This window comes from Dipodomys ordii, unplaced genomic scaffold, assembly GCF_000151885.1.
Source record: "Dipodomys ordii isolate 6190 unplaced genomic scaffold, Dord_2.0 Scaffold56, whole genome shotgun sequence".
Lineage (NCBI taxonomy): Eukaryota > Metazoa > Chordata > Mammalia > Rodentia > Heteromyidae > Dipodomys > Dipodomys ordii.
Window position 1 is genome coordinate 1,224,784 of NW_012267272.1, and position 16,679 is coordinate 1,241,462.

At 43.7% G+C, this 16,679-nt stretch overlaps 1 protein-coding gene across 3 annotated transcripts in view; it reads right to left on the reverse strand.

Annotated features, from left to right (window-relative positions):
- Window positions 1-16,679, reverse strand: part of Plxna4 (plexin A4) — a 422,862-nt gene that overhangs the window by 346,778 nt on the left and 59,405 nt on the right. For 2 of the 3 annotated variants that reach the window (XM_013021639.1, XM_013021640.1), the window contains exon 1: window positions 6,604-7,873. In XM_013021639.1, the coding sequence (XP_012877093.1) occupies window positions 6,604-7,788 (1,185 nt within the window). In that variant the 5' untranslated portion in view covers window positions 7,789-7,873. Of the gene's footprint in view, window positions 1-6,603; window positions 7,874-16,679 lie in introns of those variants that run through there. The other variant, XM_013021638.1, reaches the window with a different exon arrangement.

Below are 16,679 nucleotides of genomic sequence, written 5' to 3' on the forward strand. Positions count from 1 at the left end.
TCTCTTCTGCACTTCAAAAAATGGATATTGTCTTTTGGTAAAAATACAAAAGAAAAGGCTCATCCTTGAGGATAAAACTAAAAAGGGAAACTGCTTAGTAGCCCTGTTATATCTCATGAGCTGGCACTGAATGAAACACTAAGATTCATACTCCCAGGCCAGTATCCTGGTCAAGACAGTAGCCTGGGATATGCCAGCCCAAGCATTGGTAAGAAGGCTGAGGAATCTATATCTGGAATGGGAAGCAAGGCTGGCCTACGTGCTGATGGACAAGAGGCTGAACTGACTATAGTATGTGGGCAGGAATGAGAACAAGTCATGGAAAAAAGGAGACAAAAAAGGCTGAAAGTGTAAGTTAGAGCAAGACACCGAGAAAGGGGAGAGAGCAACAGAAAAGACATCAACAAGGGAGTAGTCAGACACAGCAAAGGCCTGTACAGACAGGGGCATACACAGGTGTGCATGACCTTGTGCTGGGCTGACACGAAGTGTTATCTTAGCATGGGGAAGTCCTACTGTCTACTTCACAACTCAGGAGCGCTGTGCTCAAGTCTCTTGACAGCTATCTGTGTTAAAAAATTCAGCATGAGTGATTCCTGAGATCTACATTCTCCGTGTGGATCCTCAGGGAGGACCATCCTGAGAGAACACGTCCAATTGAGGAGGCCAACAGCAGATCGCATCCTCCTGCCAGACCTGGCACACCATTCAGGGCTTGCCCATTATCCAATATCTCAAAACACCATGATGATTGGCCAGGATGAAACTTTCATTACACATCCTGCTGACTGAAAAGAATAAGGTGGGTGAGTGGGTTTAGTGCCTGAATACTGACTGGAGTCAGGCGTTGTAGCAAGGAGACAGAGGGAAGGCTTGATTCTATCAGGATTGGAGCTTCCATTTAACAGGCAAGAAATCTGCCGTTCAGGTCAAGGTGTGGTGAGAGGAAGGGGGTGAGGGATGAGGGCTGGGGCTGAGTGAGTGATTTACTTAGGATATGAGCACTTATTGGAACATGAGTGTGGTACACAGTGTATATGTTAGAGGATCATGTGTGGCATGAGAGGTAGAGATGAGAAAGCAGGGATGGGGTGGGGAAAAGGAGGAGCTCTTGAGCCAAGGGAGGCCAGGAACCAAGCAGAAAGAGCAAACCTTGCCTTCCCATAACAACAGGAAACAATCCCATCTACTTAGAGCCACACTTCCTGCGGAGAGGGAAAAGAAAACAGTGTAAGCAGACAGGCAGAGACTGGCTTGGGAAGGCCGCCTGGCCATACCGGATGCTCATTTTCATGGACTTTCAGGATCTCAGGCGCCAGACTAACCTGACTGACTAGCCGGCCTGAAAGGCCAGTCCAGCGGAGTCCATGGGGGTGACCCTGTCTTCTCTCTGGGAAACTGATAGCTCCCACCAACTGATGCCTCACCGCTGCACATGGAATGGGGGCTCTTTCATGCCCATAATGTCCCCTATCCAGCAGGAGGTAAATTCATGCCATAGGTTTGTGGCCATCACGGGAAAGACAGGGCCAGTGCATAAATCCTGACATCAGACAGACGTTTGGATCGTCCGTAGTTCTGCTTCTTGCATTGCAGACTTTTCTAGGCCTGCAAGGACTGCCAGTTCCCACTACCATCTCCCCAAAGTCACTAATGCCCTGCAATAACTAGATCATCCCTACCCCAGGAACTGCCAATCACTATGGGCATCACCAGCATGCCACTAAATTGCTGTGGAAGACATACTGGGCTGGGAATTCAGATCTGTAGCAGATGATGCCAAAAGAAATTCTTAGCTGATCACAAAGCAGGACAGGCTGCTTGCCCTTTCTACAGAACTGTAGAGACAAGAAAGGGAGGCAATGAAGGACTTGGTAAACTGGCAAGTAGGTGCCATGTGAATGCTTAAGTGATATTATCAGCCAGCTACACAGCCATCATTCCCTGATATCAGTAACAGGGCCTGACAGGTGTGAGGCAGTGATTCTTGACAATACTTCCTGCCCTATGGATTCAAACTTTTTTAGTTCAAGGTCACTCTGAGGTCAAGGTGAGGAAGCTGATCTGTGCCCTCCTCTGTGCCAGCATTCTCAATCAGGACTGCCTGATACCCGCAATTGCTTCTCAATTGTTTCTAAGTCTCTGAAGATTTCAGTGGAAGGAGTGATGATGGCTACTCGCATTCACTTACTTTGTTCCTGTCACCCAAGCCACAGTGATCTGCTCTTCTCTACACTGTGGGCTCCTGGAGACTGAGCTTGGCATCCATCATCAGAGAGTCCATTTCCAAGCACTTTCCTGGGGCTTACAAGGTTCCTCCATTCATTTACAGACAGAGGCTACTATGGTGCAAAGGACCCCAGGAAGCCAGAGAAAGGGACAGGAGCATAGACAGCCATACCAGGGAAATCCCTAGACATTGAGTGCTTAGCCCATGAGGGACACAGGGCCTTGGTCCACTTTAACAGGCTGCCCACTACAGGTTAGAAATGGCTGACCCCATCCCAGGAAGGATGAGACCCATCACCTTGGACTCCCCAGGGCTTGGGATATGACAAAAGCCACAGGCTTGGAGTTCCTCAGCTCTACCACCATTCACTCTGCCTATAAAACATAAAACCCTAAAAGTCAACCTCCTGTATCTGTCTCTCTACCTGCCGTTTTTCTATAGTAGAACTTTCATAGGACAGACACCATCTGAGATTTCCCTCCCACGTTATAGGACTCATAAGAGCCCCAGACTCAAGGCAAAATAGAATCCCTATCCATCCTCCACCTCAATCCACTCAAAACTCTTATGAATGGGTTGAAGAAAAGCTGGGATGCCAACAAGGTTGAGTCTGAGGACAGCTTTAGAAGCCTGGCCTGGCTGATGTCAATGCCATATGAAACGTGTGGTCTGAGCTGAGTCCAAATGAATTGTCACAAGAGGCCAGAGCAAAGTAACTCGGGTATCAGCCAAATCAAAGGAAACTGATACTGTGCATTAAAAGCCAGCCTGGCCTTTTTTTAGACTGGCTGGGGAGACAGCACCAGCCCTGTGCAGCTTCTGGCCTCCTGCTTTCTACTCTTGGCCCTGAACTTGCCTCTAACTTAAAAGGGCTAATTAAAGGCAAAAGAAAAATCAAAAAGCTTGTTATCTAGCTCTGTTACTCCCAGTCCTGGCATTGGTCTGTCTTACAACGCTGCATTCCCTCTGTTCTCTCCCCAGCTACCATGTGCTATGAGGACCTGCAGTTCTGCAGACTTCCATGATGAACTTGGCTTTTATATTGTAGCGGGGAGCAAGGGCAGAACAAATACCTGCAGTCAGATGGAACCCTACAGATGCTGCTGCTTCGGAAAGCATAGCCCAGAAAAATAGCTGTGACCAAGTTTTCTATGGGAAAGTGTCAGAGATTACCAACCACTCTGATCTCAACAGGAGTAAGCACAGAGCATAATGCACTCTCTGTGATTACTTATTACAGACAAGCAAGTGCATGTAAATGTGGTGGTGGTGGTGTATGTGTACCCTGTGAGCTAAGGGACTATCTTCAAATGCTGGCTCTGTCACTTGTTCACAAGATGTATGACTTTGGGTAATTAGTTCACATTGTTGCATGTCAAATGAAAAATAGAGGTTTAACTAGAATGCTAAGGGTTTAAGTCTATCCCCTCCCAGGCCCAGGTTTAAACTTAATTGCTATAGTGACAGTATTAAGAGGTAGGATATTTAAGAGGTGAGTAAAGCATGAAGGTCCTGGTCACATGAATGGATTAATTCTGTTACTATGGGAGCAAATTAAGCACAATTTCACCTCCCCTGCTGCTCTTCCTTTTTTTTCTTTTTTTCTTTTTTTTTTGGTCAGTCGTGGGGCTTAAACTCTGGGCCTGGGCACTGTCCCTCAGCTCTTCAGCTCAAGGCTAGTACTCTACCACTTGAGCCACAGTGCCACTTCCAGATTTTTGGGTGGTTAATTGGAGATAAGAGTCTCATCGACTTTCCTGCCCGGGCTGGCTTTGAACCATGATCCTCAGCCTCCTAAGTTGCTAGGATTACAGGTGTGAGCCACTGATGCCAGGCCCCAGTTGCTCTTTCTGGCCTTCTCTTTTGCTTTCTCCAATGTGATGCCTCTCTGCCATGTGATGATGCAACACGAAAGTCCTAACCAGAAGCAGACACTTAGATCTTGGATTTCCCATCCTCTAGAATTGTGTGAAATAAATTCCCATTCACCATCAACTGCCCAGTCTCAGGTATTCCATTATAGCAGCACCAGGGCTTCCTATGGATCTTCTCCATACCAGTCTTCTATTGTCCCTTCCTATGAATCTGTTTCATTGTGTAACACGAACACCCAGCACAATCTCTGGCCTGATATTCCATTCACTCTCTTCATTTGGAAGCAGACCATCTCCCCACCCCCAAGTGCACAGACCTTCTTGAATGGAACAGCTACTGCCTCAAATGAGAGGTCCAGGAATAATTGCCAATGGTTAGTCACTGGTAGGGGCTCAGTAGATAGGAGAATCCTCTTAGTTCACTGGCCTGATTTGTCCATCTGTGGCTGCCATATTTGTCCCTAGTACCTTTCTTATTTTCTTCGTGGCATGGGACTCTGCTGGCTTTTCAGTACCACCACACAGGATGTAATCTTCTGGTTTTAGTCCTAGTACCTGGAAAAATTGCCACTATGACACAGCCTGAATCCAAATGTCAAGCTACAAAGGCATGACATCCTTTCTTTTTCTTCCTTTTTTCCCTATCTCCATCCCAGGTCTCCATGGACCAAGGAATATGCATCCCAGGCTGGGAGAAGGGAGCCAGGGTCCTCTGAGATTTTCTTGGAAAGTAGTTGAACCTCATGAAGGGTGGCTTTTGCTTTTGTAAATTGACCTAAATACATTTCCCTGGCATGGAACCCCACCAAAGTCAGAATAGCAGTCAAGAACCATATCAGGACAAATGCATACTTCTATCAGATGGGTGAATTTTTCTTTTCTTCTCAAGTTAAAATTTAAAAAAAATATGGCTTAGGACTATTCATGAATGGATAAAGACAGAAAAAAAAAGGATAAAAACTAGGAAAAGAAAGTCCTACAGGTTTACCTGGGTTTTAGGTAGCCTCATACATCTTATCCACTTAAAACCACTGTCTAAGGATTACAAGTTGCTAGTCCGGCATGAACATATGTATTCTCCCAGCTCAGAAAGTATAAAAACTGTAGATAGGAACTCCCATTTCCTGAATTGGCAGGGGAGGGGACAGGAAATAGCTTACTCTCTTTCTCTTTCTTTACTCCTGTCATACTCACATAACCTTATTTAACCTTGCTAAAACTTTCCAAAAAAAATACCAAGTATTTACAAGACCTTTGGTTCAAATCCCAGCATCACCACCCAAAAAAATCACAAAATAGATTGCAAACTAGATTTATAATTTGTGTGTGTGTGTGTGTGTGTGTGTGTGTGTGTGTGTGTGTGTGTGCATGCCAATCCTAGGGCTTGAACTCAGGGCCTGAGTTCTGTCCCTCAGCTGTTTCACTCAAGGCTAGCACTTGACCGCTTGAACTATATCTCCATTTCTGGCTTTTTGGTGGTTACTTGAAGATAAGAGTCTCATGGACGTTCTTCCTGCCTGAGCTGGCTTCAAACCGCAATCCATAGAATTCAGCCTCCTGAACAGCTAGGATTATAACTGTGAGCTACTGGTACCCAGCTAGGTTTATAAATGTTTAAATGAAAAACAAAAAAGGAAAAGGAAGGATAATAACAGATATTGCACAGAAGATCACAAGAGCTGAGACTTCCATGTCCCCTGAAGAATGATTGCAGAAAAGAACAGTAAGTACCCTTTGAAACATGAATAGAAGCCAAGCCCAGAATGACAGCTGCTGTTCGTTTGGATCACAGGTGAGCAGGACTGACTAGGCAATCACCTACAATCACCCACAATCACCAGCAAAGTTACAGGCTCCCTATGCAATGGCAAAACCCCCTAATCAACCCTTTATACTACTCTTCATTGGGTTTTTATAACACTCTGTCACCTGGGCTACTTCCTAGCTGCTTCCTGACCTTATAATGTATTTTCCATGACAGTGTATATATATATACAAAGGACACTTCATAACTATGTGGTCCTGTTCTATACCCTTTCTGTTCACATTTTACTATTTCTTAAAGATATGCAAAGAGCTGAAAACTTAACTCTTCTGAAACCCCATATCCATTCCTAATGTAGAATAGCCTCTCATATTCTCCCCACTCTGCTCCTCCATAGTTTTGTTCTGAACTCCCAGGAAAGTGATTCACAAGCTTAAGAAGGGCATATGCTACACTGGAGTATACTGGGGTCCTACCATGCCCAATACTCGGCACTTCCCTACCTTTCCCAGCATTTCCTAGCATAATCAGTGAACCAATATGGAACAGAGAACCATGCACCTGTGAGAAATCTACATCTTATTTCCAGCTGTGATGTTTGAGCTGGTAATAGTCTGAGTCCCATGAGACCTGAGATGGGACATATATTATACATATATATATATATATATATATACATACACACGTATATGTATATGTATATATGCCCTGGCCCACAGCCCCTTCTGACTCACCGCACTGCTGCAAGGAATGTCCTTAACCTTGAGCCAGGCCAGGTCCAGCGTTCCCTCACCCCGGTAGCAAGACTGCAGCCGCTCCTTAATGCGGTCATTAATCTGCTTCAAAATGAAGATGCATAAGGCTGATTCATCCAGAGATTTCATTTTCCGTTTCTGGCCCTTAGAGAAGACAGTAAAGAGGAGGTCGTCATCTGGACGGACTCCCAGGGTCCGGCCGAGCACAGCCCCAGCTTTGGACAAGTAGGCCGCCTGAAGCAAGCGGTATTCCACTCCATTGCGCTCACAGCCAATGGGCACCTCCACATAGGAGTTGAAGGCCGTATCCTCCTTGCAAAGCCTCACGAGCTTGGATGTGTACACCTGTTCCTTTGTCGTGGAGCCCGGAGGAGACACCATCTCAGGCTGAAGGGTCAAGAAGTAGACAAAATTGCCACTGCTAAAACCATAGACGTAGTAGATATCAAAGTCAGGGATGACGGTAAAGGTGTCTGAAGGGATCTTGATCATTGAGGCCACAAATTCATCATGGAAGACATAAGCAAACATGCCATCTGCCTCAGAGTTCTTGGTCAGTTTCCGGCTGGAGATGGTAGGAAAATACTCAGGCTTCCCATCCACTGCTGTAGCAATGAAGAGTTTGTCATCTAGGTTGCTGTAGGAGACAATCACCCCAAAGACAGAGCCACTCTCATTGACCCCTGACAGGTAGTGCTCTTTCTTGTGAAAAGGTTCCCCCAACTTGAAGAGATCCTCCAGCCTCAGGAGTTTGCAGATGCCCTGATACAGGCTTCCACATGCAATCAACCTGTTCTCCTTGTAGTCTATGAGGAGCATCTTGTTGACATTGTTGGTGGTGGTCAGGGGCTCATTGCAGGTCTGGACAATGCGTGGTGGGTAACACTTGGGGTTGTCCTCATCTGGCCCTGTCTGGTGGGTCACCAAGACTTTCAGGTCACTGGAGAGCTTATAGATCCGGTTGACAGCCCCTAAGTAAATGTGCCCTGTCCTCTCATCTACCACCAGGTGATTGAAGCCCTCCGCAGGCTCCCCCCGGAATGTGATGAAAGACCGCTTCTGGGACAATGGGGGTGGCTGTCGGGGGAGGAGCGTGGAGGAGCCCATCCCTACCACCAGCAGGTGGGACAGCAGACAAGTCCAGTTCCAAGGCATGGCTTTCATCTCAGCAATGTGTCCTCGTGGCACAGAAGCACGCAGGCACAGACGTCCCCTTGAAGGGCCAGAACTCAGCAGGGCAGTTTCTCCTGGTGGAGGGAGAGAGAGAGAAAGGGGGAAAAAGGGCTGAGATGCAGGCTTCATGGTGCCCCATGGCTTATCTGGTTCGACTCTTAATCCTGAGTACTACATACAGAATACTATTTCCCAGGCCAGTTCTATTCAGTTCTACTGGGTCACCACATCTGTCACCCACCCTGGGTATGTGAGACAGTCAGAACTGGTGGCTGCAACCCAAGAGGATACTGCATCAATAATAATAATCGCGTTGATGATAATAAGAGTAGTGATGATTACAGTGGTGATGATGACCATGATAGTGCTGGTGATGATAATGACAATTGTGATGATGATGATGATGATGGTGATGATGATGATAATGATAGTGATTATGATAATGATAAGAAATACCATTGTCTACCAAGTGCCTGGATGTGTGTCTGTCACTGTCCAGCTCCCTTTGGATACTATCTCATTTTATCTTAGCAAACCCTTTAGTGTGAGGTTTTTTCCCAGATCCACGATCCACTCTCCTCTGTGCCCAGGGGGCTGACCTACAGAGATCCTTTACCAGTGGCTCCTGTCTTCCAGCCTGCTTAGGTAAAGCTAGTGGGCACACTGGCAGAGGTTCAGAGGGTGGAGAAGCCACCTGCTCTGATTGGGAACTTCATCCTAGATTCCTCTGATTGGGAACTTCATCTGAGATTCCCCAGGGTACGATCTCGACACTGCCTCTTTGACTTTCTGCTCAGTAAACCATCTTCTTCAGAACCCCATCCGGCCTTAAACATAGAACTGGGTACTATCACTATCACTAGCCCCAAATATTATACTGCCCCTAATGCACCCACACTTTTAGGAAGAGTGTTTTCCTCACCATCTGGTCAAATGACCAAATTTACACATGCTTAGATATTTCCTTCTGAGAACAGGGAAGTACATCCTATACTCATTTTACAGCTAAGAAATCTGATGGATGTTAAGTGATTTGTGAAGCTGAAAGTTCTAGAGGAGACTCAGCCGTGGTAGCACAAATCCACAGTGGGCCTTCGTTCTTTCTGTAAACCATCTCCATTGGCCCCAGTCTCACACAGCCTGGGTTGAACTGTACTTTCTCTTACCCACAAGCAGAAGAATGCTGACCCCTTCTGTGTCTGGACCTACTGAAGGGAACTAACTTTCTTGGCACCTGCTTTGCCAGACAGTTCAATGAAGCCAAATTAAAAACCCACATCCTCCACATCCTCCATCTTTTCACACTGCAGCAGCCACCAGTCCCTCTGGGGACAATGCCCAGCTCCGAGCCCTCATGTCATTTTAACAAGGCAGATCTTGGCTGCCTCCCATGGTGGAGACTCCTCTGAGAGGTTTTCATTAAAGGGAGAGAGAAAAAATGTTTCAAGAAGCCAGTGGGCAAGTAAACAAGTAAACAAATAATTCCCTGCAGAACAAAATTGCTGTCCATCCTAATGGAATCCTTCATTTCTATTCAATATGTTTTCTGCATGTGTTTCCAATGGACAGCTTCATATTTCGCCCAGTTTGGAAGAATTGCCAGAGAAGGAATTTTTAATGTCTTATTTGCAGGTATCGCTGCTCTATAAAATTTCTCACATTCCCTCTGAAAGCCTCAAAAAATGAAGCAATAGAACAAGGTAGATAGCTAAGTAAGAGAAATCACCCTAGCAAGGGAGAGAATACCAAGTTAGCTTGACATTGAGAGAAAAAGGAAGAAAACAAATTGAAGACTTTATACTGCCATCCAAATTTTTAATGAAAGGCCTAGCTAGGTCTCATATAGACATGAAGAGTACGGCTCTGGCAGAAGAACCCAAGAATTCCAATGGGGTCACTCCTTTGAACAACTTACGGTCTAACAAAATGAATACTAGGAAGCTTGGACTTGAAATATGGGGGAAGGATAAGGAAAATGGGAGAAAATAAATGAAGAGAGGCAGGATGAAAACAAGCTGTCTTAATATGCAATGTGTATACCTGAAAACTAAACTAGAAAAAGTGAGGTCCTGGATAGGGTTGGGAGAGACGGAGGGGAATGATAAAAGAGTTAACAATTGATCAAGGTGCATTGTACTCATAAACTGACAAGTTGAACTGAAATCTCTTTGTATAACTACTAATGATAAAACAACAACAGTAACAACAATAATAAGGAAGAGCCGCCCCCCGCCCCCCCCCACACATATACCAACAGCAATCCTGAGAACTATGGGCCTTCATTTATTGGCCAACATGGCAAATGCTTCAACTATGTTTATTGCAGCATTATTTACTATAACTAAGATATGGAACCAACCCAGATGCCTCTCAGTAGATGAATGGATCAAGAAAATGTAGTATATATACACAATGGAATTCTATGCCTCCATCAGAAAGAATGACATTGCCCCATTTGTTAGGAAATGGAAAGGCTTGGAAAAAATTATATTAAGTGAAGTAAGCCAGGCCCAAAGAAACATAGGTCCTATGGTTTCCCCTGTTTGCAATAACTAGTGTATGTCTAAGTCAAGCAGAAAAGGTCAGATAAGGTGATGTTAGGGAAATGAACCCTAAGATATGTATTCAAATGTTTTTTTTCTTTCATGTGATTGTTTCTAACACATTTATAAGATTATTTCTTTGTTGCTTTGTATGTCCTTCCCCACAGTATAACCCCTGCTTTCACTGTATTTGATGTCGGTATAATTTGTGGAGGGGAAGGGAAAAAACAAATCATTTAAATAGGGATACAGGTGGACTCATTGCAACAATGAGACGTACAAGTCGTCATGTGGAAAAACAAACTTTACAACTTTGGTGGGGAGGGTGGGAGGATTGGGTATGGAGAGCGGGGGTATGGGAAGGGATGGGAAGGGGAAAAAAAGGAGGAGGCAACAGTGCTTGATAAGAAATGTACTCATTATCTTGCCCATGTAATTGTAACCCCTCTGTACAGTATTTTCACAATAGAAAATAAATAAATAAATAAAAATGAAGCAGGTGAAAGCACAACACTAAAAAAAGAAAGAAAGAAAGAAATGTACTCATTATCTTGCCCATGTAATTGTAACCCCTCTGAACAGTATTTTCACAATAAAAAATAAAAAAAGAAAAAAAACATGGCAAATGCTTAACAGAACTAAGAACTCAGTCAACACATACAGGAGCTGCAGATCAGGTCTTCAAAGAACCTGTGGTCAAGCCAGGTTAGAACCGTACTGCAAAAGGTGCAAAGTTACAGGACACATGCCAAAGAGGTTTGGGAGTTCAGGTGGGAGGGAAGCTTCTAACTTTGGGTAAGGAAATACAGAGCAGGCTCTGGGTTGCCTGGGCAGGGGATGGAACTTGAGCTGAGCCATGAACTTGGAGAGTACATGCAGAACTGGAAGGAAAGGCCTTCATAAGCGGGCTTTCCAGCCAAATGGATAATTCAAACCAGGGTGCAGATGAGAAAGAGAGCATGTAAAAACACGGTTCACCAAAGAGTCAGGAGATACACCTGGAAAAAGAGGCACAGATCTTATCAGTATGTGAGGAATACTTCAAAAGTAAAGTACAGAGTTGAGGAAAGAAAAGTTCATGCAAAAGAAAAGTACAGGGTTTTCCAGGGAAGAGTTCCATACTTCTGTCTAAGTAGCCATTGCCTTCTCTGAAGGAGCATGTCCAGCTTAGGGTCTGTGAGTCTCAGAAACCATCCAGGCTCTGTCTTGCTCATTAGTGCATCCACATCACCAGAGCCATGCTCAGTATCCAGTGCGGGCTTAGCATCTGGTTATTGAGTAGCAGAAGAATGGCCAGCAGCAAGAAGAAATATCAATATTTATGCAGCATTACTGCACCCAAGGCCCCATGCCAGTGCTTTTCCTGAGAATAACTTAACATAACCATCGTAAGTATTCTCTGTAGGCAGGATGGCCTTACCCATTTTGCAAGTGAAAAAACTTTAGCACTTTGAGAATATGTAACAATAGAAGCAGAAAAAGGGCCAGGCATGGCAGTAAAAACCTGTAATCCTAGCTACTCAGGAGACAGAGACAGGAAAATCTTTGTTAAGGGCTAGCCTGGGGAAAAGCTAGCAAAGCTCTATCTCAAAAAATAAAGGAAGGTATGGTGGTACACACCTGAAATCCCAACTACCCAGGGAGTGGATGTTGGTGAATCATTGTTTCAAGCTGTGCTGAGCAGGTGTGAGACTATATTTGTAAAACAAACCAAAAGTAAAATAACTGGGGACATGGCTGAAATGGCAGTATGCTTGTTTAAGGCTTTTGGCCTTAGAGTTATTAGACAAGCACACTGCCATTTCAGCCATGTCCCCAGGGATGGAACACAGGTTTGTGCCACTGCAAAATCAATGTGCTTTCTCAATATGCACAATTCCAGAGCCCAGTACTCAGGTAACCCCTTTTAATTCAGGTAAGATGCAAACATAAGGATCCCAAGACATCTCATTCCAACAGCAGGAGAAAACAGGAGCCCCTCTATTCCATAGTGTGCTTCCTGGTAGATGACAGTTTTCTGTGGGGACTACAGGTATCTCTAAAAGTGTGCATGACTGTATAGAAGCTGACCCAAGAATTCTGCCTGGCACCAAGTAGGTACTGTTGTTATCAAAACAAAACTAAAGTAGGATTAAAATGAGGACTAAGATAATGATAAGGTATGGTGGTACATCTCAGTACCAGTGATAACACAATTCCTCCAGAATTGGCTTTGCTAATCTAAATACCAAAGATGACTCTAGAGGTTATGATCTAAAAGATATAATCCTATTTAATTACTCCCAACTCCTGATTTGAGAGACAATGAAGTTGCTATCCAGAGAGTTCAGAAAGTCTCAGACTGAGTTAGAGATGGAGAGTTCAGATCTCTGACTCCCAGTCCTGTGCTCTTTCCATCACACTTGGCCTGTCTTCTGACTTTATCTGAACCCACTCCAGCATCTGCTCTCTTTTGTTTTGTTTTGTTTGTCTGAGAAGTTATGGCTCTTCAGGCACCATATGCTCTGCTGGCTAACAATTCCCAAAACAGCTCTGCCAATAACCAAATTCCAACAGGGCTGGTAATCTTCACACCAGATTGGCAGGTGCAGGTGGGGGCTCCCTTCTGAAGGGAACTTTCAGCAGTTCCTATATCAGAAGGAACCACACACCGGGGACAGTGGGCCTGCCACACAGCCCAGCATACTGTGCACACTTGCAGATCTGCAGCCAATCAACAGCTCTCCTATCTGCACAAGGCAAGACAAGGAAGCAAGCCTGTAATTACAAATTGACTGAGCAGAAAGGTGCCATGGCTCCTTCTCTATCTTCTATTAGGCACTGAAATGGACACAGTTATGCAACTCAAACACATAGCACCCTCATCTGGGGATGGTGAAATGCTTGTGCCACTCACAGAAATGATATACATGTATGGGAATAACCAGTCTCTTGTTTCCTACCCCACAACAGGGACCAATTAGGAAACAAATACTAGAGAAATGGAAGAAGAAAGGGTAAATAAGCACATGAGCTCAGTGGCCCAAGGGCGGCCAAGGGTCACCTTCCCTGGCCCAACCCCAGCCCCCAACCCCTGCCACTCCAGTGTGCTACAATCTGGCAAAGGTAGAGCTTCCAGAAGGGGTTCTCTTTCAAGCATCAATCTTTGTAAGCAGTGACTCCAACTGAAGGAGCCTCCACCCCAATTTCAGATAACTACCCAGCATTTATCTCTTACCTCATTGTTTAGCTGGTTTCAAAATAAAGCACTGAAGGTAACAATATCCCAACCCTGACTCCTAAAGGCAAGTTATGAGAGTGAGTGATCCGCAAGGCTCTCCAAGGGAATTGCCTGGCCCAGCCAGAGAGGGAGAGGTCCAGAGGACAGGAGATCCAAAGACCTAAATCAAACCCAAACTTGTGGTTTCCCTGTCTTTGATATCAGATTTTTAATTCTGAGTGGTCTCAAGGGAGAACACATTTAGACTCTGATCATCATTTTGATTCAAGAAATTGGGATTGTCTTTGTTTTATACAGCAAATTTTGAAGAGCTCAAACTAATTTTCATGAAGTAGTAGTGTCGTCTTAGATTCCTGACAGGCATACAAAAAGTTATTATGAAACAGTTTAAAATAGCAATTACATCATAAAATTCCATTGGCATTTTTAGACATTTTCATATATGCTACCTCCTTCTGATTTTATTGTTGGATCACAAACGTCTTAAGTATAGCAATGCATTTACAACTATCTGTCTTCTCCCCTTAACAGATAAGGAAATAGGCAAGAGGTGGCACAGATATTGGCTGAAATCACATAATCTTCAGGTCCCCATCATTTGCTCACAGGCCCTCTGGACAGAGGTTGATCCTCAGACCCTTTGTTTGAATGATAGATTATCCTGGAAACATTCAAAATACAAGTCCCAACCCAATTTTGACCAAGTTTAGAAACCAACTGAGTGGATCGCACATACTTTCTTCTAAATGAAGCAAAATCAAAGAGAAAATATTGATGCCACATATAGAAAAAGATGTATACTTATATGACTCTTCTTTTTCATTTGATATAATATATTTATATTTTGGCTGTAGTACAAATTTGTTTCTTACTGTTGGTCACTATGATGCTTAATTTGATGTTTCTATTTGCCAGTCCATAGCAACCACGTATTTGGTCAAGCATTTTTCTGTATATTTCTGTGAAGATTGTTTGGATGAGATTAACATTTAAATCAATCTGTTTAGAACAAAGCAAATTATCCTTCAAAATGCGGTGAGCCACATTCAACCCATTGAAACTAGAATATAACCAAAAGAGTGACTTCCACTGAGTAAAGGAAAATCTACCAGTTGATCACCTTTGGCCTATGATATTAGTTCATAGCCTAATGCTTATTCCTGTAGATTTTAGACTAAGTGCTTCCATGATTGTGTGAACAAAGTCCTTAAAAATCAGTCTTTCTCTCTCCATTCACACACACACACACACACACACACACACACACACACACACACACACACATACACACACATCTTGACAGTGTCCTTCAAATAATGTTGAATCTGACATGTATGTTTGTTTTTTGCTACCATTCATTTATCCTGTTGGGATCTTCCAATTTGTCCTCCCAACTCAACAACTTCTGGTGGAATTAATTCTACTCCTAACTGAAGGAATTCACATGACCTGGGCTTAACCAGTCAGCACAAAGTGGGGAAGAAGGAATCATAGTGGTTGGTTCAGGGAGAACCTTGTAGAAGCAGATCTTAAAAGTCCATAGACTTTGGAGAGGAATACTGAAAAGGAAGAAAATCCTAATTCTACTGTTGGATGTGACTTTGGAGCATCATGGGCATAAGAACATCTTTTAACCAAAGAAAAGAATAGATAGTGTCTTTCAGAAGAGTGAATCTGAAGTATCAAGAAGTAGAGAAATAATTCAAAGAACAGAGAGCCTCGTATCCCAGGTCTCAGTGACATTGTAAAAATGTCTACATTGTGTACACAAAGCCAGCTGTATGCCTGCAGTTCCCAGTCACATGAGCCAAAAATGTTTCTCCTTTTCCAAAAGCCAGTTTGGGTTCCGTTTTCTGGCACTTGTTCATAAAACAATCTTAATCTAAAGATAGAAAAATCCAAAACTATCTATCACTACATTTTCTCTAATAGGCTATTTCTCAATGGCTATTATTTCTCAAGTGAGCAGGACAGAGATTTCTGTGTCCTTCTTCAGTCAGAGGTGAACTACAGTTGTACAAGTTGTGATGCATCATCCGGGTGAGATTTGGGTGTGTGCACACACACGTGCACAAGTGTTCACACACTGCTCCCTCTGTCTGCAAAGCACAGGAAGTCTTCTACCTACTCAGGTCTCTGAAATCAAGAATTTGACTCATTCCTCAAATAACTCCTTCTCCAGTCCCAACCACAGGTTCACACATAATACCTGCCAGAGGCTTATATTTTACATCTTAAATTTGCTGTCATCTCTAAAACAAAGAGCATCCTGAGAAGAAAGGCCATATGATTTTCACAGCAACATTCACTCCAGATCCAAACCCAAAGCTGAAGTCATAGCAGGAAGATAATATACACTTAGTAAATGAAAGAGTGAAAGAATAAAGGACTGCTTCATATCAGAGTATACAAGATGGTAGTTAGTATCACCTGTGGCTGAAGTTTAAAGTAAATTTTGGTGTTGAGCCAAGTAGCTTAAAGAGGATCCAAACGGAGAAAAAAAATTGTTTTTACTCTGCTCTGACCCAGAGCTTATAAATACTTAAAACACTCCAGTTTGTCCTTTTAAGACATGAGTTCAAACGCATTAGAGACACTACATCTTTCATACGTGTTTTACAATGAGAGCATCTAGTCCACCCGTTGGAATATCATAAAGTCACGTTGTGTTCTACCAATTAGACTTTACCCTGCTCCACTGAGAAAAATCACCCTGGTCCTTGTCGAGTAAAAAGAGCATGGCCTGAGAACAATGGAATAGTGAGGAAAACACCACAAGAAATACGAGTTTCAGAAGTCAGCTGGCATTCGTTCATTGAAGCAATGACTACTTTTATTTTCAGCCAATAATGGTTGATTGAGCAGTGAAGCATTCTGAGAGCAAGGACTATACATCTTCCAAAGCTGAAATCAATGTCTTGGTTCTGAAGGACCCTGTAGTTATCTACCTGGGAACTCTACTCTCTGGGCCCTTCTACAGGCCAGGAAGATCATCACCTCCCTTACTTCTCCACAGTGTTGTGCTCTAAGTAATCTAATCTTCACTGTGTACAAGGGGTCAAAGACAGAACATTATTTTGCCATCTAAACACATTCTTCTTCCCCATGCATGAAGGCGT